Below are 23615 nucleotides of genomic sequence, written 5' to 3'. Positions count from 1 at the left end.
CATACATGCACACACACTCACATACACACCCCACACATGCATACTCTCTCCAAACAATTCACCTAGCATACATCCAGCTATATGTACTTCCATCTGTAAATAATGTTTTTTCACCCTTTGTAACAATCACACTCAAACCATTTCTACTCCAGTATTTTCCAAATATATGGGGTATAAAGATTAGAAGAGCCAAGCCAGCCTGGTTTGGGGTACAGGCACAGGGAAGGGAAAACTATGCCCTCTAATAACCCTTTAAGGGGCATCTACTATTTACTATTTCATGTCTGTGCATATAATTAAAACCAGATGCATTGTGGGAAGGGACATGAGCAGTAGAGAAATGATTATATAACCTAACCTATCAATTAAAATAAAGAATCATCTATATAGTAACCAGTCCCTCTCTCCTTTGGACCCAGTGAAACCAGAGACCCAGGCTGTAGCCTGAGACCCTTGGTACGCTCACTCATGTGGTCTGCTGTCCCTCTGTAAGCGGCACTGTAGCTTTGCTCAAAAAACAAAAAACAAAAACAAACAAAAAACCAAACAAAAAGACCTATCTTGCTTTTGCAAATTTGTGTGAACCCTATTTCCAGTTCTTTAGATAAGAGGCCAAGAAACACCCAGCTCAGACTTCAACCACTGATAGCTCTGATAAAAACAGAAAGTTTTAAACGAGCATTTTAGACAATCAGTCCTATTGCAGAGTGAAGAAATAATCAGGAAGGCTGTTTGTGACTCCAGAGCCAGGGAATCAGACATTCATTCAGGCAAAACACCAATACACATAAGAGAAAAGAAAAAAGAAAAGGCAAAACCGGCTCTAGGCAATCAGTGAGGTAATTAAAGTCAGTGAAAGTGACGTGGGCTTGATTTGAGGTCATAGCCGTGAGACTGAAGAGGATATAAAGGACGGCAGGAGATAAATGGCCTACTGGGGGCAGTGGCTGAGAGTCTAGGGGAAGGGGAGGCCGGTTTCTGATGTCTGACTTTGCTGTGGTGGCACTGGGGTTGTATGCTATCTGTGCATCACTCCAACTAGTCCGGAAGACGTCCTTTCTTTTCGGCTTTTGCCTTATCGGCGTTCAAAGAGGAGCAATTAATTAATACGCTCAAAATATTAAGCGGCAACTCTGAGCCAATGAGAGCCATAAACGATCGCAGAAAGCCTAAAGACACCATTTCTTGTTGGCCTCTTAGCTTTGATTTTTGCCTCCTGTAACAAGAAAAGGAGTTAGACCAAGAAGCGCCGCTCGCTCCCGTCTCGCTTTCGCTCCATTGTACAACTAGGAAGCTGACAATAAAGTTTATTTGAGCGTCGACGTGCCCCGACGTGGCCCCGCCTTCTCAGCCGCAGCGCTGATTGGCGGGCGCTTGCGGGCCTCGGGAGTCCCTAAGCCGCGATTGGCGCCGGCCGCCGTCCGTCCGGAGCGTCGGGCGCCGCCCCGCCCCCTCGCCGCGTCGCCGGTGCCTGCGCCGCCCGCCTCTCCTCTTTTTTTCCTGTCCCGGCGGAGGCCCGGGCGGCCAGCGCGAGCAGCGGGGACCATGTTCCGACGCAAGCTCACGGCCCTGGACTACCACAACCCCGCAGGCTTCAACTGCAAAGGTGGGCGGCGACCGCGGCGCCGGGCGACGACTCCTCCCCAGCCCGCCCGCACCAGGACAGGGCGACCCGGCGGCCGCTACCCCGCCGCCCGCCGCACGCTTCCCGGCCCCGGGGCGGCTCGGCGGGCACCTGCTGGGGCAGCGGGGCAGGGACGGGGCCCGGGGAGGCCTCCGGGGCGCGCAGAAAGTTGGTGGCCGGCTGCCAGGGGCTGGAACGGTCCCGCGGGAAACGCTTGGTTTTGAAGTCCCGCGGGACCGGGAGTGTGGGGGCGCCAGGGCCTCAGGACGTACAGGTGGGAGGCCGTTTCCAAGCGGGGCAGCGGCGTTTGAACTCAGGAGGCTATCACGGGCTATCTTTTTTTTTTTTTTTTTTTAACTTGGGGTGGTGGGTGGTGGTAGATCCGAAATCAGGGTTCGAGCCTCAGTTCTCTGACGTGTAAATGAGGACCTCTGCTGAGTATTTTGGGGGAAAATCTAAGGAAGCAAATGCATCCTGGTAACAGTACACTCTCTCCCCCAGCTTTCAGTTTTAAATATTCGCGTTGAGGGTGTTCTGATAGTTTATTTCTTGTTAATTATACTCTTGCTTCCAAGCTTTTACCTGTCCAATACCCCTTATGCTGTCAACCAACCGAAGTACACTGTCTCATGCATGTTTTTGTTCATTGAATACTCAAAACAACCCCACGCAGTAAGTCCCATCATTACCCTCGTCTTTTATCCGAAGAATCTGAAGTTAGAGAGCGTATCCCGATTTCTGAGGTCCACCCAGAGTGGATCTGTGGCCCCAGAGAGGCTGAGCTTTGAACTCTTGCTTACTTCTCTTGGTTGGGGGTGGAGGTCAGTTTAGCTTAGTGTTTGCAGGTAGGAAAGCCACAGAGGATCACCAGATCTAGTGACTTGATATGTGCATGTTTTTGTTGCAGATGAAACCGAATTTAGAAACTTTATTGTTTGGCTGGAAGACCAGAAAATCAGACACTACAAGATTGAAGACAGAGGTAACTTGAGAAACATCCACAGCAGTGACTGGCCCAAGTTCTTTGAGAAGGTAAACCTCATTTTCTAAATGACACGACATTCCTTAATAGGGCTGCCTGCTATAGTTGTTATGCATGTGTTTGTGTTGTGGAGCGTCCACAGAGACCAGAAGAGTACATCAGAGCTCCTGGAGCCGGAGTTACGTTAAGACACAAAAAATGCAAGAATATGCTTTTGAGGTCTTGTCCTAGTTACTTTTCTGTTGCTATAAAGAGACACCGTGACTGAGAAAACTTATAAAAGAAAACATTTATTTGGGGACTTGCCTACAGTTACAGAGGATGAGCCCGCGGCTGTCATATGGGAACTTGGCGGCAGGCAGGCAGGCAGGCGCTGCCTTAGATAGGAGGAGACAGAGCAACCTTGATAGGAGGAGACAGAGCAACCTGGGAATTGAGGTAGGGTGGCTTTTGAACTTTAAAGCCTACCCCCAGTAACATACATGCTACAGCAAGATGTGGTCTAATCCTCTTAATCTTTCCCAAACCAGTTCCACCAACCGTGGACCAAGCGTTCAAATGCACGAGCTTATGGAGGCCATTCTCATCGAGACAGTGAGAGTACTCCTATTAAAAGATGTAATCGACTAACCTGGGCACTTGAAACTGGCATGTCTATTCTTTGTCCCTGTATTAGATAGAAATGGTTCTGAAAAGCTCTGGATGTTTTTGTGACTAGAATTACATTTCCCATTGATTTATTTTAATTGTGATATTTTTCAGAAAGAGTTGTTTCTAGAACTATAAAAATCTGGTCATTATGATGTTGTCAGTGAAAGGGAGTGACGGTGGCCCCTGTGTCCTTGTGTTGTTGATGAGCCGTGTACCCGATCTGCCTGTGCCCACAGAGGTCACCCATAGCAAGGCCAGCATGCTTATTGCCACCATCTTTACTTCTGGTTTATTTTTGCTTACCCTTAAACTTTTTTCAATTTTCAGTGGGCTTTTTAAGATTTTAAAATGCAATACTAGTGTTTTCTGTTTGTTCACTTGACCGCAGTGGCTGTTCCTTCATGTAAAAGGTACAAATGATGGGAAGTATGCAGAGAGTAAAGGTAATTGTATAAAAGACTCAGACTAGTAGTAAAATAAAGATAAACCATAATCCACCCAAATACTATCAGGAATGTCCCTGTTTAAGACATATTTGCAAACATCTACCTGGTGATAAGCTCTAGATTTTAAGTTGTAAATTGTATTTTTAAAATATTTTAGTACTGACAAGTTTGTGTGTGTGTGTGTGTGTGTTGGCTTTTTCATTTTTCAAGACAGTGCTTTTCTCTGCCCCTGCTGTTCTGGAACTCTTTGTAGACCAGGCCTCAAACTCAGAGAGATCCGCCTGCCTCTGCCTCCTGAGTGCTGGGATTGAAGGCTTGCGTCACCATCTAACCCTACTATGACAAGTGTTTTTTGATCATGGCCACATCTTGTGAATGAGATTTACTTTGTTTATTAAAGGAATAAAATCTTTGATTAGAACATGAATTGTGACAAAAAATATCAATTCATAAATTATCACTGAGGATTTTGATGGAAAACTTTGTTGCTAGAATGTACTTTCAGCTGTTGGGAGACTAAAGGATCCTCTAGTGGGCCTAAAATGCTTGGCTATAGTTGGCACCCATGTTCCATGGCTTGCTCTATTAAGCATTTGTGACATTTATATATGAAAGTTAAAGTTCCAATAACTGACTGAATTGTCTGTCCTATTAAAGAACTTTATCATTTTATCTAGCTGCCCTGTGCACTGGGATCTGGAATTAAAGCTAAGGTTCTGGTCCCAGATCTAAGTTGTGTAGCCACTGCTGAGTGTCAGATTTCTCTAGACTGCAGGTTCCTCATCTAAATGAGGTTATTCTTGAGTCTAGCTGTCCTTCCTGGACTCTTCCAGGTTTTTCGAGACGGGGTTTCTCTGTGGTTTTGGAGGCTGGCCTGGCAGTCGCTCATGTAGACCAGGCTGGTCTTGAACTCACAGAGATCCACCTGCCTCTGCCTCCTGAGTGCTGGGATTAAAGGCGTACACCATCACCACCCAACAATACAGACATTTTTAAAAAGGAATGTTTCATTATTTAACTTAAAATGATATTCTTGTTTTCATCTCCCGAGCTGTATAATGATGTCAGAGGTTCAATAATGATAGATGTGGTGATGTGCACTGTAGTCCTGGTACCTGGGAGGTGGAGGAAGGAATCGGGATTTGAAGCCAGGCTTCTATATCTGGGATCCAAGGCCAGTCTGGACTACACTATCTCAAAACGTTAATAATACAAATGCTGTAAGAAATTCTTAAAGATCCAAACTGAAACCTCTGTCAGGTCTGCTGTTCTGCAGTTCTGTGGCTATATGACAGTGAAAGATGTCTTTGCCCTTCTCTTTACAGTATCTCAAAGATGTAAACTGTCCTTTCAAGATTCAGGAGCGGCAAGAAGCAATTGACTGGCTTCTCGGTTTAGCTGTTAGACTTGAATATGGAGATAATGGTATGTTTTGTGGGGAATGTGAGTGTGGGAGTGGGCTTGTGGGGCTTTTAAAAAGACTTATGTTTTTAGTTGTATGTGTATCGTATATACATCCTGGTGTCTGTGGAGGCCAGAAGAGGACATCAGAGCTCCTGGAACTAGAGTTTCCCAAATAGCTATGAGCTGCCATGTGGTTACTGGGGAGCAAACCCAGGTACTCGGACAGTGATCCTAACTGCTGAGCCACCTTGCCAGCCCATGTTTAGTGGATGGTATAAAATGAGAAAGAAGGTTGTAGGAACACTTCATTGTCTTACATTTTACTTTCGATTTATTTATTTATTTATTTATTTTGGTTTTTCGAGACAGGGTTTCTCTGTGGCTTTGGAGGCTGTCCTGGAACTAGCTCTTGTAGACCAGGCTGGCCTCGAACTCACAGAGATCCGCCTGCCTCTGCCTCCCAAGTGCTGGGATTAAAGGCATGCGCCACCAACGCCCGGCCTTGATTTATTTTTATCACAAGAAGTGGAACGTGCTTTATTTTGTCTTTATGCTAACATTTTTCTTTTAGAATTTGGAAATTAATTTCAGAAAAAGGTTAGTTGAACACCTAAACAAAGAAACATGATTTTGATTAATTTGTCAGCTTCCACTGTCTGCACCTTAGCCTTTGATACCCATGGGGTTTGGAGTACTGGTTGCAGCAGCTGTTTCACAGGAGAAAAACATGCTAGTGTGTGTAATGGCAGTGCACATTCAGACAGCGTGGGCCAACAGGTGTGGGTTATGTTAGTCTTGCTGTCTCCACGTCCTTCTACTGTTGGAAGCTTTTGAGTGTGGGTGCCAAGAGGAAAGCAGCTTTTCATTACACTTGTTGCCTGTCATTAGACATCTCCGCTTTGCAGCCTGTTTTTCCTCGTGGCACTGTCGTTTCAGTTCCTTGGCAGTTTGCTATGAAACCTGTCTGCTGTTTAGCTTCTCGTCCCCTCCCATCCTGTTACCATTAGTCTTTTTCCGTTGCATCACCCTGTCCGCTGCTGTCACCCTGCTTCAGCTTCTTGTCAAGCTCTGATTTTATCTTGTTAGCTAGTGTCCCAGTGGTTCTGCCTTCTGTTCTCAGCTGCATGGTCCACTAACTGATTGTAGAATGCAGCTTCTTTCTCAGAAACAGCTCTGGTTACATCTTCTCAATCATTATCATTTTACACGCACACACCCTCCCCCCTTTTAGTTTTATTTGAAAATACAAAACAACCCTGTGGTTTCTTCCCATTGTGGAATAAATATGACTATAAGCCTTGCGCCCTCAATCTTGCTAATGTTCAGGGCCTTTAGAGGTTTTCTGTGGGAGGGCATTTGCAGTTGAGTATCCTGGGATCGTGGACCTTATCAAAGCTGATCCTCACTGCATTCGCTCTGGTTTGTGCTGGCCCTCAGTGTTGGTGGCCTGTGCTGTGCTCCCACAATTGATTAGCATATGCACTCATTTCTCAAATAGTGTGAGCTCAATAAAAACTTGTGTATGAAATAACGGTATTTTTGTGTTGGAAAAAGAAAAGCTGAAAGATAGATAGTATCAAAAGTGTATTAAACATCTAAACTACAGTTTCAGCATTGCAGGAGCAGAGACTTCTAGATGGCTCAGGCAGCAGTGCTGGCCTTCACCAGCAGGAGGTGCTGATGTTCTTGACTTTAAACTACTTCAACTGTTGAAATTATTGTAGATTTTTTTTGTGTGTGTCCTGCCGTTACTAAAAACCTTTTCAATCACATGCCAATCAAAGTGACTAAGATGGTTTAAATTTTACTACTTTTTAAAGTTTGTATTCATAGGAAAATTGTAATAGTACCAAAGAATACTAAGATCTGAGAAGCCATTTTTAGCAATAAGTTTGTTACTTGTTTTAAATATTTGTGAAGTGGAAACAAAATGCCTTCAGATTTTTAATTTCCATGATACAATTTAAATTTATGATACTAGCCGGGTGGTGGTGGCGCACTCCTTTAATCCCAGCACTCGGGAGGCAGAGGCAGGCGGATCTCTGTGAGTTCGAGGCCTGGCTGGACCGACAGCCTCCAAAACAATACAGAGAAACCCTGTCTCGTAAAACCAAAAAAAAAAAAAAAAATTATGATACTACATTTTAAGTGGTTTTGAGTTTTGGTTTGAAAGCAGTATTTTAGGTATTGAAAAGGTTTGGGGGAAAACTTACTTTCTGTTTTAAAACTTGAGACAGGTTTTTGCCCGGTTGCCTAGTGTCACTGAATTTGATTTGTAGTTCAGTTAGGCCTGCAACTTGTGACCCTTCTGCTTGGCCTCTGTAACTGGGGTCATGGGTATAGTGTGTGTGTGGGGTCATGGGTATAGTGTGTGTGTGGGGTCATGGGTATAGTGTGTGTAGGGGGTCATGGGTATAGTGTGTGGAGTCATGGGTATAGTGTGTGTGTGTGGGGGGTCATGGGTATAGTGTGTGTGTGTGGGGTCATGGGTATAGTGTGTGTACGGGTCATGGGTATAGTGTGTGTGTGTGGGGTCATGGGTATAGTGTGTGTAGGGGTCATGGGTATAGTGTGTGTGTGTGGGGTCATGGGTATAGTGTGTGTAGGGGGTCATGGGTATAGTGTGTGTGGGGTCATGGGTATAGTGTGTGGGGGGGGTCATTGGTATAGTGTGTGTGTGTGGGGTCATGGGTATAGTGTGTGTGGGGGTCATGGGTATAGTGTGTGGGGGGGTCATGGGTATAGTGTGTGTGTGTGTGGTCATGGGTATAGTGTGTGTGTGTGGGGTCATGGGTATAGTGTGGGGGGGTCATGGGTATAGTGTGTGTGTGGGGGGTCATGGGTATAGTGTGTGTGGGGGTCATGGGTATAGTGTGGGGGTCATGGGTATAGTGTGTGTGGGGGTCATGGGTATAGTGTGGGGGTCATGGGTATAGTGTGTGTGTGTGGGGTCATGGGTATAGTGTGTGGGGGGTCATGGGTATAGTGTGTGTGTGTGGGGTCATGGGTATAGTGTGTGTGGGGGTCATGGGTATAGTGTGTGTAGGGGGTCATGGGTATAGTGTGTGGGGGGGTCATGGGTATAGTGTGTGTGTAGGGGGTCATGGGTATAGTGTGTGTGTGGGGGGTCATGGGTATAGTGTGTGTGGGGGGTCATGGGTATAGTGTGTGTGTGTGGGGTCATGGGTATAGTGTGTGTGGGGGTCATGGGTATAGTGTGGGGGGTCATGGGTATAGTGTGTGTGTGTGTGGGGTCATGGGTATAGTGTGTGGGGGGGTCATGGGTATAGTGTGGGGGGGGGTCATGGGTATAGTGTGTGTAGGGGGTCATGGGTATAGTGTGTGGGGGGGGTCGTGGGTATAGTGTGTGTGTGGGGGGTCATGGGTATAGTGTGTGTGGGGGGGGTCATGGGTATAGTGTGTGTGTGTGGGGTCATGGGTATAGTGTGTGTGTGTGGGGTCATGGGTATAGTGTGTGTGTGTGGGGGGGTCATGGGTATAGTGTGTGTGTGTGGGGTCATGGGTATAGTGTGTGTGTGGGGGGGGTCATGGGTATAGTGTGTGTGTGTGGGGTCATGGGTATAGTGTGTGTGTGGGGTCATGGGTATAGTGTGTGTGTGGGGGTCATGGGTATAGTGTGTGTGGGGGGGGTCATGGGTATAGTGTGGGGGGTCATGGGTATAGTGTGTGTGGGGGGGTCATGGGTATAGTGTGGGGGGGTCATGGGTATAGTGTGGGGTGGGGTCATGGGTATAGTGTGTGTGGGGGGGTCATGGGTATAGTGTGTGTAGGGGGTCATGGGTATAGTGTGTAGGGGGTCATGGGTATAGTGTGTGTGTGTGGTCATGGGTATAGTGTGTGTGGGGGGGTCATGGGTATAGTGTGTGTGTGTGGTCATGGGTATAGTGTGTGTGTGTGGTCATGGGTATAGTGTGTGTGGGCTCATGGGTATAGTGTGTGGGGGGGTCATGGGTATAGTGTGTGTGTGGGGTCATGGGTATAGTGTGTGTGGGGGTCATGGGTATAGTGTGTGGGGGGTCATGGGTATAGTGTGGGGGGTCATGGGTATAGTGTGTGTGTGTGGGGTCATGGGTATAGTGTGTGTGTGGGGTCATGGGTATAGTGTGTGTAGGGGGTCATGGGTATAGTGTGTGTGGGGGGGTCATGGGTATAGTGTGTGTGTGGGGTCATGGGTATAGTGTGTGTGGGGGGGGTCATGGGTATAGTGTGTGTGGGGGGTCATGGGTATAGTGTGTGTGTGGGGGTCATGGGTATAGTGTGTGTGGGGGGTCATGGGTATAATGTGTGGGGTCATGGGTATAGTGTGTGTGTGGTCATGGGTATAGTGTGTGTGTGTGTGTGTGTGGTCATGGGTATAGTGTGTGCGAGGGCCGCGAGTGTCCGTTTGTCCATGTCTGTTCTCTCCCAAATTTAAGAGCAAGGTATGAAAGACTTTATTTCCTAAACTTTAGACGCTGAAATATATTTAGGGAAGTTTATGCCTGTAATCCAAGCATCTAGGAGGTAGGGGCAGTAGGGTTAGACTTCAGGGCCAGCCTTAGCTCAGAAACATTAATGAGAAGAAACTTGTGTCAAGTGTTTCCAGTAAGCAAGCATTTCAACTTAATCATAAAGTTACTTATCTTTTTTTAGTTTTTGTGTAGAAAAGTATAATTTTGAATGATTGTCACAATGGCTCAGCTAAATTCAGTAAATAATACTTATTTTAACCTTAAGTTGCTTGGTTGCTTTTTTGTTTGTTTTTTGTTTTTTAGCTGAAAAATACAAGGACTTAGTTCCTGATAACCAGAAAAATACTGACAACGCAGCAAAAAATGCTGAGCCATTGATCAACCTGGACGGTGAGTGTGTGATGGCACAGGCGACAGTCTTGTTTTGTAAATGCTGTCTCCTTGTAGACTGAGGGCTGGTGTGACTTAGTAATGCTTGCATTGAATGGCACTGACTGTGTTCTCTCCGGTTCTCTCTGGTATTTTACTGTCAGTTTCAGTATGCTTCTCTCTCCCCCACCCCTCACCATTGAGTGTTAAAAATGCCGGTGGCCTTTTGCTCCAAGTAATTTGAATTTTGATGTCTTATTCATCATACCAGTCATTGGTCACCTTCCTGGCTGTATAATTTATTATTTTAATGTAGTGACAAATGATAAAATTTTCGTTATTTTAAGTCCAGGTGCATTTTTTTTTTTGTTTGTTTTTGTTTTTGTTTTTTTCAAGACAGGGTTTCTCTGTATTGTTTTGGAGGCTGTCCTGGAACTCGCTCGGTAGACCAGGCTGGTCTCAAACTCACAGAGATCCACCTGCCTCTGCCTCCCGAGTGCTGGGATTAAAGGTGTGCGCCACCAATGCCCGGCCCAGGTGCACTTTTAAAATTCCCTTTGAAAGTGGAATTATAAAAATTACCTAGAGTGTGGTGTGTTAAATATGCTTTCATCAACCGAGTCACGTGACCCTCAACATGAGTTATCCTAGAGACTGACTGAGCTCCGTGCACACTCAGAGCCACTGAGCACAGAAAAGCATGGGGAAAACTATCTGTTGAGGACATCTGTATTAAAATTAATCTCTTTGAGAGGAAGCATTAATTAAAAGTGTCTGTAACTGGGCCTTACAGACCACTCGGGGCAGACTCAGGGTTAAATTAGTCATCTGTGAACTTGCTTGATGGGTGGTGAGGCTGGTTAGGAGACCTCCCCCATTGTCCTAACTGTCGGTGTGCTGGGGCATGGGTGGGGCATGGCTTTTGGCTTTCCTCAAAAGCAGCACAAGGACTGGAGATAGTCCCACAAAGTTGGTGCTTTTGTAAGTTCACATGTCCAGATAAGTAAGTATGATGTTTGCAGAACTCTGAAAGTTTTGCTTACTCATTTTTAATCTTTTCTAGTAAATAATCCAGATTTTAAGGCTGGTGTCATGGCTCTGGCTAACCTCCTTCAGATTCAGCGTCATGACGATTACTTGGTAATGCTTAAGGTAAGTGGCCCACTTTATTCTTGACAGAAACTGCATATGGAGAAGAATCTTCACTTTTCTATATGCTGTCTAATTTACCTATTTGTGGTGGGCTGATAAAGGGACATTCAGGGGCATGTGAGTCCTAGAGCACACCTCGTTAATTTATGTTTTCACATTGCCATCAGTAAGCTGGTATCCAAGCATTAACTTTGTGCACACAGCTTTGACTTTGCAGAAATAAAATATCACTCAACCCTATTAATAATTAGGCTGAGAAATACTAAAATCAAATCAAGAAAACAAAAAACTGGGGCCTAGGGTGCTGGCTGGGTTGGTGAGTGCTCATCACGGAAGCCTAAGGGCGAGTTTAGAAGTCAGCACCAGTGAGAAACAAGCACACAGAGACCGGTGGACACCAGGGCATGCTGGCCAGCCAGTCAAGCCAAGTCAGTGGGAGCCGTCTCAGACCATTGCCTTTATAGACAGACTGTAGGAGAGAAAGGTTAGTCCTTATATACAGACGATGTAGTAAGAAAGGTTAGTCTCTATATACAGACTGTAGGAGAGAAAGGTTAGTCCTTATATACAGACGATGTAGGAGAGAAAGGTTAGTCCTTATATACAGACTGTAGGAGAGAAAGGTTAGTCCTTATATACAGATGATGTACTAGAGAAAGGTTAGTCCTTATATACAGACGATGTAGTAAGAAAGGTTAGTCCTTATATACAGACTGTAGGAGAGAAAGGTTAGTCCTTATATACAGACGATGTAGGAGAGAAAGGTTAGTCCTTATATACAGACTGTAGGAGAGAAAGGTTAGTCCTTATATACAGATGATGTACTAGAGAAAGGTTAGTCCTTATATACAGACGATGTAGTAAGAAAGGTTAGTCTCTATATACAGACTGTAGGAGAGAAAGGTTAGTCCTTATATACAGACGATGTAGGAGAGAAAGGTTAGTCTCTATATACAGACTGTAGGAGAGAAAGGTTAGTCCTTATATACAGACGATGTAGGAGAGAAAGGTTAGTCTGACAAAAGGTCAGGAGCAACTGGCAGTCACCCAGCACCAGCCTTCAATTTCCACACGTGTGCATGCACACCCGTATGTACAGGTACACGTGAACATGCACACACCAAAAGAACAAGTTTCCTTAAGAAACTAAGACCTAGAAGAAGGTGACGAGCATTTAGGACACAGACAGTCGTGGAGCCACCTCTGTCCAGCCAAGTGAGAAGCGTGTGGTTGAGGAGGGAAACGCCAGTCGCTAATGGTGAATTTAGACACAGCCAAACCTCTTTAGGAAACAAACGACCTTGCCCTCAGTATCTTCACCTTCTAAACCCCACATGGAGAAACAGAGCTACCTAAAAGAGCATTGTTTTTGAGAGGAAACCATTCCATGCAGTTCTGCTGTGAACATGCAGTGGAGTGGACGGGGGTGGGGGGTGGGGGGTGGGGAGGTGGTGCAGACGGTAGATCTAGACACTGTTAGATGGCTGCTGTTGTGGGAGATGGAAAGCTCTAAGACCTCGAGGGTGAAGTTCACTATAAAGCACTTCATAGGAAACTAATTTTCCTCTACCCAGAAGGATTAATTTATCCTACTTAGTAGAATTATATGGGTTATATGGGCAGTTCAACAAGGAAGGTAGTGTTCTTAACTTAATAGAATATTCATGTTGAGTCCGAATGGATTTTCTCAGCCCAGCTTGGATGCCAAAGACATCAGGTTGTTGCTAGTTAAATTTGGCTGTTTTAAAGTTTTATTCTTTGCTTAATCAGTATGCAATTTCCTTGGGACATTCCCCCAGTGGTCACATCAGCTTTAGTCATAAACTAAGGGAGAAGAGAAACCGATAATGCAAGAGTATTTGGAGTACTTTTGCCAAACTTTGCTGTAACAAAAGTTTTGTGAAGTCCTAGTCTAGATTCGTACTTACCTTGTTAGGCATTCACATAGTCCTGGCACTATAGAAGGTGTCTTAGTTTTGCCAGGCCCGTGTCAGCATAGTAAGGGCTGACGTAGCTCAGAGGCAGAGTGGTTGCGAGGTGCGCGTTAGAGCTTGGGTCCAATCCCAGCATTGGGCCAGGGGTGGGCATTTATGTACTCGTCGTCTGGGAAAAGAGTAAGCATGGTGTTTTTTGGTCTCCTAGGCAATTCGAATTTTGGTTCAGGAGCGTCTGACACAGGATGCAGTTGCTAAAGCCAATCAGACAAAAGAGGTGCGTGTGTTTCTAAAAGTCTAAGCCAGCTAATGGAAATCCCTTCTGGTAGTGCGGTGCATTCAAATTTAGCCTTTTCCTAAGGCAACACATTCTGGGCCAGGCATGGTGGCACATACCTTTAATCCTAGCGTGTGGGAGGTAGAGTCAGGTAGATCTCTCTGAGTTCGAGACCAGCCTGGTCTACGGAGCAAGCTCCAGGATAGCCAGAGCTACACAGAGAAACCCTGTCCCGAAAAAAAAGATACTCATTCTGCTGCAACAGGAGAAAGGATGGCTGGCTTATGTGTGAATTCATTTGATTCTTAAGCAAATTTAGTCTATTCACTGACTGAGGTTCAGACAGATGGGTGAGCAGTGAATTGCATGTCTGTCCACATTTCACTTTCTAGAAAATCTCAGTTATCCATTCAGTGGAAAAAGGATTTAGCCTTGTGGAAGTATTGGATTGTTTTGATGCGTGGTAGAAAAGGCAGGACACACTACTGTCGTGTTAAGACTAGGTCCCATCTTCACACTGCAGGTCTTTGTAATTTATCTCATTTTGTTCAGTGTACCATGACTACCTCCCCCTTGAAGAATGCTACTGGAATATTTTTAACCTTGCCACTAGTTCAGATACTCCTGATAATGCCAGGTATAGAGGTGTAACTTAATTCTAGTACTAGGGAGACAAAAGATCTTTGTGACTTCAAGTCCAGACTACATAGTAAGACCCTCTCAAAAAAAGGAAAAGAAAAATGGAATCTCCCCAAAGCTACAGTGTAGAGGAGCTGCTGCAGCTGCCAGTAATGGTCCTGTCTTACTACAGATGTTGAAATGGATGCTCTGTGCCTGCCCCCACCCCCATTCCCTCTCAAGGCCTCCAGTGCCCTTCGTCCTCTGACCCCTTAGCCAAGTCCAGCAGTAGAGAAGGGCTGCTTATTCCAGTCAGTGCAGTGCCGGCCTCTGAAAGACACTCAGCTTTCTGCTAAAGGTTCTTACTAACTTGATGGTGTAAGGATTGGCCACTGGAAACTGGGTCAAAGATCAGCCTGTTTCACCCACACTATAGAACAAGCAACAAACTGTTCTGACATGATAGTCATTCATTTACCAAAATGTCGTTGGTTTGCGAAACAGTGCTGAACAGAACTCTACCGCTATTACAAAGTACAATCTAGCTCCATCTTCAGTGCTACAGTTTGTAACTTGAGATTACTGGTCTTGGTAGCCATTCCTGACTAATACTTGAGGGCTGTGGTTCCTTGGTGGTCTGTTGGCAGGGGAAAGGACCCCAGTCTGTGGTACCAGGTGACACACACAGCCATTCAAATGGACAAGTCTTATCTTTGTTATTAGTTCTGTTAAAGCAGATAGAGCCTGGGTGGAGCATGTTAGGGGGTAGGTAAGAACTTAGCAGTAACTAATCACTGCTAATGATCTTCAACGACTTTCTGCCTTCCTGAATTAGATAGTTATTGTAAAGACTGTAGAGATTGGTGTCGTCATCCTGAAATATCTAGGTGTAGGTGCTAATGAGTTGAAAAATTAAACCATTTGAATAAGTTCATAACAAAGTAACTAGAAGCAGTCCCTAAACTGAACGGCCAGCTGCTCTTTGGTTTCAAATGAGAAGAGTGACTCTTAACTAAATAGTCTTGTTTTGCCATTTTTTTTTTAAAGGGCTTACCTGTTGCTTTAGATAAACACATTCTTGGCTTTGACACAGGAGGTAAGTTATTTTGCTTTAAGTCAAGCTATTTTGAGGGACTCGGTGTTGTTCTGGGGTGTTAGTGGGGGGCTGGAAGCTCAGAAACCACGAATGCCTGTGTGTGCAGAGAGAGACAGAGAGACATGCAGTGTTCTTGTCTTGTAACAGATGCAGTTCTTAACGAAGCTGCTCAGATCTTGCGGTTGCTGCACATAGAAGAGCTCAGAGAGCTACAGACGAAAATTAATGAAGCCATAGTAGCCGTTCAGGCAATCATTGCTGACCCAAAGACAGACCACAGACTGGGGAAGGTTGGAAGATGAGCACATCAGGATTTAGCTTCTCGCCTGCTCAGTGTGCTGCGAAGAACCGTGTACACCGGCATGTGCTTGGAAATCAGATGTCACATTTCAAGGAGGAGTCCCAGGAGATTGACCGTGTTCTAGAGATCTACCACCACTGCTTTTTTTCTTTAATAAAGTTGGGGAAAGAAAGTAAAAAGGGTTTTTGTTTTGCTTTGTTTTGAAGTAATATACCCTGTTACTATACCTATTGTGCATTCTCTTTTATGGTTAGAGAGTCACCCCAACCCACAACTTTGCCATGAAGACACATTAGGCCACAAGAAAACTTTAAAATATTTTATTGGAGTTACATAGAAAATTTAACAACTGCTACATCTTTGGTGTTTTACATGGAATACTTGTGGATGATTCTGTAGAGGCACCTAGGGGATCATTCTAGCACCTTTAATATAAATAGTCTGAGGACTTTTGCTGGGAAGTATAAATAGATAGGCTGGATCATCCTGGTGAACTGCATAATCTTCTGTTCCAGGGTTCTCAGTGGACTGTAGGAACCAATTTTCATTACCAGTCATATGCCAGATAGAATCCATGGCAAAAAAAATCAGATTTGGTGTGTTAAGCTCTAGTTGGTTCTCTGGTGAATGAATTTGGTCTTTTAAATAAGTGTTTACAAAAAGTTGATTTAATAAGCAATGATTAAAATTCTTTTTTAAACTTCTGAAACCATTGTTTTTAAAAATACAGTAGTAATGATTGAGGTATACACTTCACAAATAGACTTAGTCTCACAGCACTGAGAATCTCATTTTGTGTGCCCAGAGCTCCTAACAGCCGGGTCCTTCTTCACCGCCTTTGCCTGTGTAGTACTGTTCTTAGGTCAAGATTCTTGTAGACTTGGAACCCTCCCATACACTGTATGTTCATTTTCTTCCTGAGGGAGAGGACAGCAGTGAACGTCTCATTAGTTTCGCCACATAGGAAGGAAGGCAGTGCTGGCACTTACCACAGCCCTTCCACACCTTCCTCCATCCGCTGGACCAAGGACGCATCGTGATGTACGATGCTGGACTTACCTGTTGGACAGTAGGGGTAGACTGCAGTGATCCCATAGAGGTGAGAGCGCTGCTCGGGGAGATACTCCTCAGTAAAGTGGCCACTGTCTTTATTCACTGATATAACACCATCCCTAGGACGAGAAGGAGAGGCAGCCACGGCTCAGTCATGAGACAAAGTTCCAGTAGACAACAATTTGACAGTTTTCTATATACATAAAAACAATTCAGCTAAATGAGTTTTGATTCAACTTGTCTAACATCAGTGATTCTGGACATAGCTCCTACACCAGTATTACCCGGGAACTTACAGGAAATGCAAATACTGCGTCCCCTCCCTGGGCCTTCTAAGCCAAAACCCTGGAATAGCATGCAGAATGTATTTTATTTAACATTTTGTAGTCACAAGATCTATTGGTTAAATCAGCTGCCAATTTTGGCTATGTCCTGGGGGGGGGGCGGGTCTTGAGTCAGCACTTAGATCTCATGTGAAAATTGTAGGGAGAGAAGGAAAAGGACTCAAATTCCCAACTTTGTTTTGTTTTTAAAGTCTTCTAAGCTCAGAGCCAAACTATTTTTCAGTGGCTAAGGTAGACAGTTGATGTTTTCCTTATTTTTTTTGGCTTTTCAAAACAGGGTTTCTCTGTAGCCCTGGCACTCAGCAGACCAAGCATTCACCTGAGGGCTGGGATTAAGGGTGTGTATCACCGTGCCCAGCTTGTCCTTTTCTAAAAAGGACAACTTAAAACTTTACACCATTTAAAAGTGCTCATTCTCTAAACAGATGTAAATAAATGCTTCTTTTTAAGTAGCATATGCTTCAACTTATATGCTTCCTGCAAGCAGCACCAGTAAGCCTGAGGGTGCAGTGGAAGGGTGACTTTAAAAGTCACCTGGAGGAGTGGTGCCTACTGAGGGACAGGCAGACGAAAGCTGAACAGGGCTTCCCGACTAAAGCTGCAGACCGGTAACACAGCATGCTCTCCAGAACCCTCGCACGCTCCACAGTGGGGCTCACCTCCGCCAGTCTGTGTAGTAGAAGTGGTCTGCGTAGCTGACGATGCTGAAGGGGTAATTGAGGTGATTCTGGATGACACGGCGTCCAGTTCCGTCAGGTAGGGTACACTCCAGTTTCTTGGTTCCTTTTAAGATAGCCAAGGGGGAAAATGATGGGCCAGTTAAAGTCCTCAAGGAGAATAGAGGCAGGATTTAAACGTGGGTATTTTCTGCCCACAGCAGTCCATTAGCAACTGTAAATCTTGCCCTGTGGGTTAGCTCTTGAATCCCAGTCTGATGGCTGGGAATCCAGCATGGGACTGATCAAGACCCCCTGAATGCGGGTGTCAGTGAGGAGGCCTAGGTAATCTATTGAGCCTTGGGCAGCAGATCAGTACCCATCCCAAGTATACACACGGACTTTGGACTCCCATCCAACAATGAAAGATGGACTCTCACCCTGAACTCTTGGGGGAGGTCTAGACCCTGCCCTGGATGAAATGACACTGGGAAATGAGGGGATATTGGAGGGGTTGGTAGGAGGGTGTGGGAGGAGGGGAGGGAAAGGGAGAGGGACCTGGAATTGACATGTGACGCAACCTTGTTTCTAATTTAAATTAAAAAAAAATAAAAAATGATAAAAAAAATCTTGCCTTGTGACTCAGAGCTCTAGTTTTGAGTACAGATTCAAACTTAAATCTTTTTATGGAAGAAAAAATGTAATCTATTAAAATCTTACATTTTCTTCCCAAGGGGGCATCAAAGATAAGCATTTTTATAATTTTAAGCCTACATTTGTAAGTTGAAAACATAACATCCAGATTGACCAAAATACTTACATATTTATAAATTCTACATACAAAAAAATGAAAATGAAAGTGGTAGTGGATATTTTTTATATGGAAACACTTAATTTTTGAAAAAAAAGAATTTCCATGTTCCAGGGTTTCTCTGTGTAGCTTTGGAGGCTGCCCTGGCGCTGACTCTGTAGACCAGGCTGGCCTCGAACTCACATATTTGCCTGCCTCTGCCTCCCAAATGCTGGGATTAAAGGCATCTGCCACCAACACCCAGCTGTTCTCAGATTTCTTATGAAGCAGTCTAAATTCCATGTTCAGGAAAATTCAAGAACTTTCTTATTTTCTTTAGTAAAATGAGATAAGGTGTCTTTGAGTTTTTCTAGTAATGCACAGCATACCACAAAATAGATAGCCCTGGTGTCAATGCATTTCTGAAGGAGGGCATTCTCTCACAGCACTTGTCAAAGGATCACAGCACACAAAATGATAAAATCTTACAGAGTTACACTGTGATAACAGCCCAGAAGGTTGACAAATCTCAGTTCGTTTACATGTCAACAGCAGATAATACTTCCAGGTGTTCACAGCAGGCTTAGGGAGCAATGCTACACAGTCAGGCTCCCCTCTGAACCCCAGATAAAATGCAAACTGTTCTTTTAAAGCTTACAATCTAGTAAGTATGCTCTGTATTGACAGAAATTTATACCAAAAGATCTAAAAGATGGGCAAATCCCCATAGTGCTCCCACTGCTGTGAGGAAGGCGCTGTTGTCCTTATCACCGGTATTACCTGCATCTGCCCAGCAGAGCAGTTTGGAGAAGGGATCAAAGGTTAATCCATTGGGTAATCCAATGTCTTTGTTGATCAGAATTCTTCTGTTTTCTCCATCTAAAGATGATGTTTCAATTTTAGGGGCTTCTCTATTCCAGTCTGTCCAGTACAAGTTGCTGTGGATAAATGTACATTATTATGAACAGTTATGCAGGGTTTGGAGATATAACCTAGTATGTAAAAGCCCCTAGACTAAATCTCCAGTACCCACCCCCTCACGCCCCAAAAGTATAGCCATGTAGCTTAGAGTATGCAATAGCTACACTGGCCACCACTGACCTCTTGGTATCTACAGCCTTAATCTTGAGTTATCTGAGTTTAGTGTCTTGCTCTGCAGGGGAAGCTAGATTCTATACTGCAAGCTACCCTATGAAGACATCCATGTACCCAACAGCTGGCAAAGGCATTAATGACCCTGCCAGCAGTCCATGTGAGGACTTCAGAGAGGGACCCTCTCAGCCAAGCCTTGATCATGGCATCCTGACCAGTACCTTGGTTGTGGCTTCTCGACATACCAACAGCACTTGTGTAGCTTCACCCAGAACCTTCTTCAGTTAATAAATGTCATCTTGGGCTGCTATGTGGGGCATCGATATCAACTGTCCAGATCCTTGCTCTGAGACACTCGATGCCGTTGCCCAGAAACCTTAATTTGTTGAAATCTTGAACAGGGTCTTGGGCCTAGAATCTAAAGAAATACATTTCCTATGGAAGCTCTCGTGGTAAAAACTATGGAACTAGGTGGAATTCAAGGAATAGAGGGAGAGTTTCTTGGAATAATACCCAAGGTGTTGAAGGGGACCCTTAGTTGTCCTACACCTGGCTGCCAAGACAGACTCTGACCTAACATGCAAAATACTTAGAAAACAGTATCTTGTAAAAATCTGCAAAAATCAAAATACTAAAACTTCCACGAAAGCTATAGATACTTGTCAGTTGAGCCCAGAGAGAAATGTAAGTCTCCTCTGCTGTGGACATCACTCCTTATGGGCAGCAGGAAGAGCCAGAGTTTGCAGGCTGAGATCCAAACATTGAGTGGCTTCGTTGGAGATGAGCAGCTAAGCCTCCGAGAAGCTGTGAAGACTCAGTTACACATATTGCACTTACCCTGGTGTCCTCTAGAATCTAAATGCTGGAGCACAATGACGGAACAGTTGTTCAGTTGCTGCCCTTTCAGACTAAGCCCCAGGGACTATGGAGAGGGGCCCTAGTGAAAGACCCCTACCCAGGACCCCCTAGGAAAAGAAAAGCAAGGCCAGGCCGTTGCCTAATGAAAGAAACCCAGACCAGGTATCTCACCCTCAAAACAGGATGTCTGTGATCACTATAGCAGTCATGGGACCCGGATAATAATTGCTGAAGCGTGCTGGGATCTTTCATATGACAATACGAGAAAACCTAGTCCTTGGCAACTACCCTGGCCCCCAATTGTGTCTGATCACTATAGCAATCATGGGACCCGGATAATAATTGCTGAAGCGTGCTGGGAACTTTCATATGACAATACCAGGACACCTAGTCCTTGGCAACTATCCTTGCCCCCAGTTGTGTCTATGATCACCATAGTAGTCATGGGACCAGGATAATAATTGCTGAAGCGTGCCTGGGTCTTTCATAAAGTAATACCAGGAAACTTAGTCCGTGGGAACTACCCCTGCCCCCAAGATGAGCCAATGAAATGCCTGTTACTTATGTAACCATTGAAACTCTATAAATATTGTACTCCCTGAAAGCCCGGTATGCTCTGCACCCGAGTTGCAGTAGCATCCGCAGGCGCCTGTGTACTCAATAAATCACCTCTTGCATTTGCAGCCAGTGGTCTGGCCCCGGTTCTTGGGCAGAGGGTTCGGTTCAGTGCCCGCTTTCACTAGGAGTCAGTCAGCCCTGCAGATAAGATTCCTTCATGTGTAAAGTCCAAACCAACTCACTGCCTTAAAGGACTTCTCTATAGTTTTACCTGGTGGAAGCTGTATGTCAATAATCCCAGGGACCCCTGCCCAGGCCTGTACCCCAACAAGCGACAGCCTTAGTAGTTGTCACGGAGAAGGAACTTTCTTTTTTTTTGTTTTTATGAGACAGGGTTTCTCTGTATTGTTTTGGAGGCTGTCGGTCCAGCCCGGCCTCAAACTCACAGAGATCCGCCTGCCTCTGCCTCCCGAGTGCTGGGATTAAAGGCGTGCGCCACCACCGCCCGGCGTGAGAAGGAACATTTTTATCTGGATTTTGTACATCCCCATCCAGGAAGAAAAATGCTATTCTGGCTGTAACAAGGCTTTCTCAAGGTGCTGCTGAAGGAAGCCACTGCCTTCTGTGTACCCATTATTTTCCAAGGTCCTGCCTCATGATGTCCTGATCCAGAGCCCCGGATCCTGCAAATCATCACATCCTAAGCTAGCTCTCTTGCATGTCATCCTACTTCCGGTCACATACAATGCAAGCGCCTTAAAAAAAAATCGAGACCCTTGCTGGGCAGTGACAAGTGAGCACACACCTTTAATCCAGGCACTCAGGAAGCAGAGGCAGATGGATCTCTATGGGTTTGAGGCCAGCCTGGAGTTCCAGGACAGCCAGCACCGCTACACAAAGAAACCTGTCATGGAAAACCAAAAAAGACCCTGCTTTTGCCTACAAGTATGTCTGATAAACAGCAGTGCCTCGACATATATCCAGTAAATCTGTGTATTTGAGCTTTTATTCTGATCTGCACCTTCCCATGCCATGTATAAGAGCGAGGGCCTCCCAAACAGATCTACAGGTGAAATGAGAGAGCAAAGGAAGCCAGCTAACCCTCGGATTGGATCCACAGTGATGGCTCGTGGGTTCACCAGATCTGTGTGAAAGAGGACCTTGCGCTCGGAGCCATCCAGCCCTGCCCGCTCTATCTTATCCAGGCCACTGTCTGTCCAGTACATTGTTCGACGGAAGTGGTCGATGGCAAGTCCTTCTGGGCTTATCAGACCTGGAAGCAGGGGCAGGAGACAGCATCAGCAGGGCGTGAAAGGTAAACTTCAGGACTGTATCTACGCAGCTAACAGAATCCAAAGCTTAAGGGTCTAAGTTCCCAGAGCCAAGGCTAACAGGAATTGACCTTCTGCTGCCTTTCCAACCATAGCAGCTCTCCTGTGTACGAGAGCTTACTGCTGGTGGCTCCTCGCATCCATGGTGCTGGGGACAGGGAATATACATGGCCAGACCCTGAATTCTTACTGGGACCCACTTCTTTTGAGGACATTTTATCTCAACCTGGAATCACCTTTCTGCTTCTCCCATATAAATGCATCTATTAACCGAGGGGCACAGAACTTGACCTTCCCCTTTAGATAAAAACTGGAGAAACCAGGAGGAAACAGGCCAATGACAGTCAAATAAAATGCAAGTGTCCACAGAAGGAAGCTGCTGACCTGACGTAACGATGGTCTCCGGTTCTGCTCCTGCCTCCAAGCTGGCACGGCTGATGGTGCGGCCGGCGACATCTGTCCAATAGACCATCCTCTCCCGGCAATCGTAGTCAATCCCCACAACTATGGAGCCCTTCGAGAGCCAACCATGAAATCAGAAGAGTCCCCAACACTAAGTCCGCGGCTACACTGTGCTACTGTGAGCAATTTACTGTGCTGGTGCAGGGCAGTGGAGTCCAGTGGTTAGACAGTAGGTCAAGGCCGGGCTCAGCACTTAACCTGTATGCAACACTTCAGTGAAACGTTTATGAAGACTCCTAGTGACAACTACCATACAGAAAGCCCCTCCAGCACTATTGCCACTGGCTGTAAACAGTCACCTCATGAGGAAAATCTGCTCTTCAACTGATGAGGATCGTCTCCTCAAGGTCCTTAATAGTTAAAGGTGCAGGAGGTGAATGCTTCCAAGGGTTAGTGGCATTTTCTCAAAGAACCTTTCTAAAAGCTGACACTGCATGCCAACTAAGCTTCCCCTCCTGGGTGACTAGATTAAAATCCTCTCCGACATGAGGTGCAGTCACCCCTGCCTCTTAATGTAAGTATTCAGCCGTGTGCTATAGAAGAAAGCCCATCCATATCTTAACAGTTTGAGGAACTGCGGTTACCCGGCCTTTGACTGGCCTAGTCCCCTTCCTTTCTACTGCGTCTTAGTGAGAACCCAACTCTGGGATGGTTTTGCTTGAGCTCCACACAGGACTGGCTTCTTTCCATTTCTAACTCAGATTCCTGCTGTGAGAACCCCCAGCAGATATAAGAATCAACACAGGCCACGCCAGTCCCTGCCTTGCCTGGCAAAGTCTCCTGGGGCTTGGCTTGCCTTGGGCCTGAAGCAGCAGTCACCAGGAGACACTGTACGAAGCAGAATTTGGCTCCTGCAGAAAAGCTGGCATTTATATGGGGGGATCTAAGGACGCAGTACTTTTATTTGAAAATCAAAATTAAAAGGCCCTCTATTCGAGGCAAGAGTACACATTCATGTAGGTGGCAATGAGCCCAGGGACTCATCTCATGGGCCTCATAAACTAAGCTTCTTGGTACACGGTCATAGGTCATATTTTATGTAAACTGCCCTAAAGTGTGCTTGTAATTCATGTCCCCTTTCTCCCTTAGTTCCACTATAACCATCTCTACCCTGCCCATCAGACATGTTCAGAAATGCGATCAAG

General features: G+C 45.4%; 2 protein-coding genes across 2 annotated transcripts in view; one reads left to right on the top strand and one right to left on the bottom strand.

Annotated features, from left to right (window-relative positions):
- Window positions 1-1448: 1448 nt before the first annotated feature.
- Window positions 1449-15505, top strand: Rtraf (RNA transcription, translation and transport factor). Its single transcript, XM_005083571.4, has 8 exons — window positions 1449-1606; window positions 2532-2656; window positions 5029-5128; window positions 9883-9969; window positions 11012-11100; window positions 13243-13311; window positions 14977-15025; window positions 15173-15505. Exons 1-8 carry the CDS (start codon window positions 1546-1548, stop codon window positions 15325-15327), a joined length of 735 nt encoding a protein of 244 aa, XP_005083628.1. The 5' UTR covers window positions 1449-1545; the 3' UTR covers window positions 15328-15505.
- A 126-nt stretch (window positions 15506-15631) lies between these two features.
- The window catches only part of Nid2 (nidogen 2), a 61012-nt gene continuing 53028 nt past the window's right edge, over window positions 15632-23615 (bottom strand). Inside the window, exons 16-21 of the mRNA XM_040735901.1 lie at window positions 22393-22522; window positions 21779-21950; window positions 18950-19107; window positions 17383-17506; window positions 16386-16498; window positions 15632-16243 (exon numbers count right to left, since the gene is read on the bottom strand). Of these exons, the coding sequence (XP_040591835.1) occupies window positions 16233-16243; window positions 16386-16498; window positions 17383-17506; window positions 18950-19107; window positions 21779-21950; window positions 22393-22522 (708 nt within the window). The 3' untranslated portion in view covers window positions 15632-16232. The remainder of the gene's footprint in view (window positions 16244-16385; window positions 16499-17382; window positions 17507-18949; window positions 19108-21778; window positions 21951-22392; window positions 22523-23615) is intronic.

Source organism: Mesocricetus auratus, unplaced genomic scaffold (genome assembly GCF_017639785.1).
Source record: "Mesocricetus auratus isolate SY011 unplaced genomic scaffold, BCM_Maur_2.0 Super-Scaffold_100053, whole genome shotgun sequence".
Classification (NCBI taxonomy): Eukaryota; Metazoa; Chordata; class Mammalia; order Rodentia; family Cricetidae; genus Mesocricetus; species Mesocricetus auratus.
Note: the sequence above shows the minus strand (reverse complement) of the source record. Positions and strands in the feature narration are given on the sequence as shown.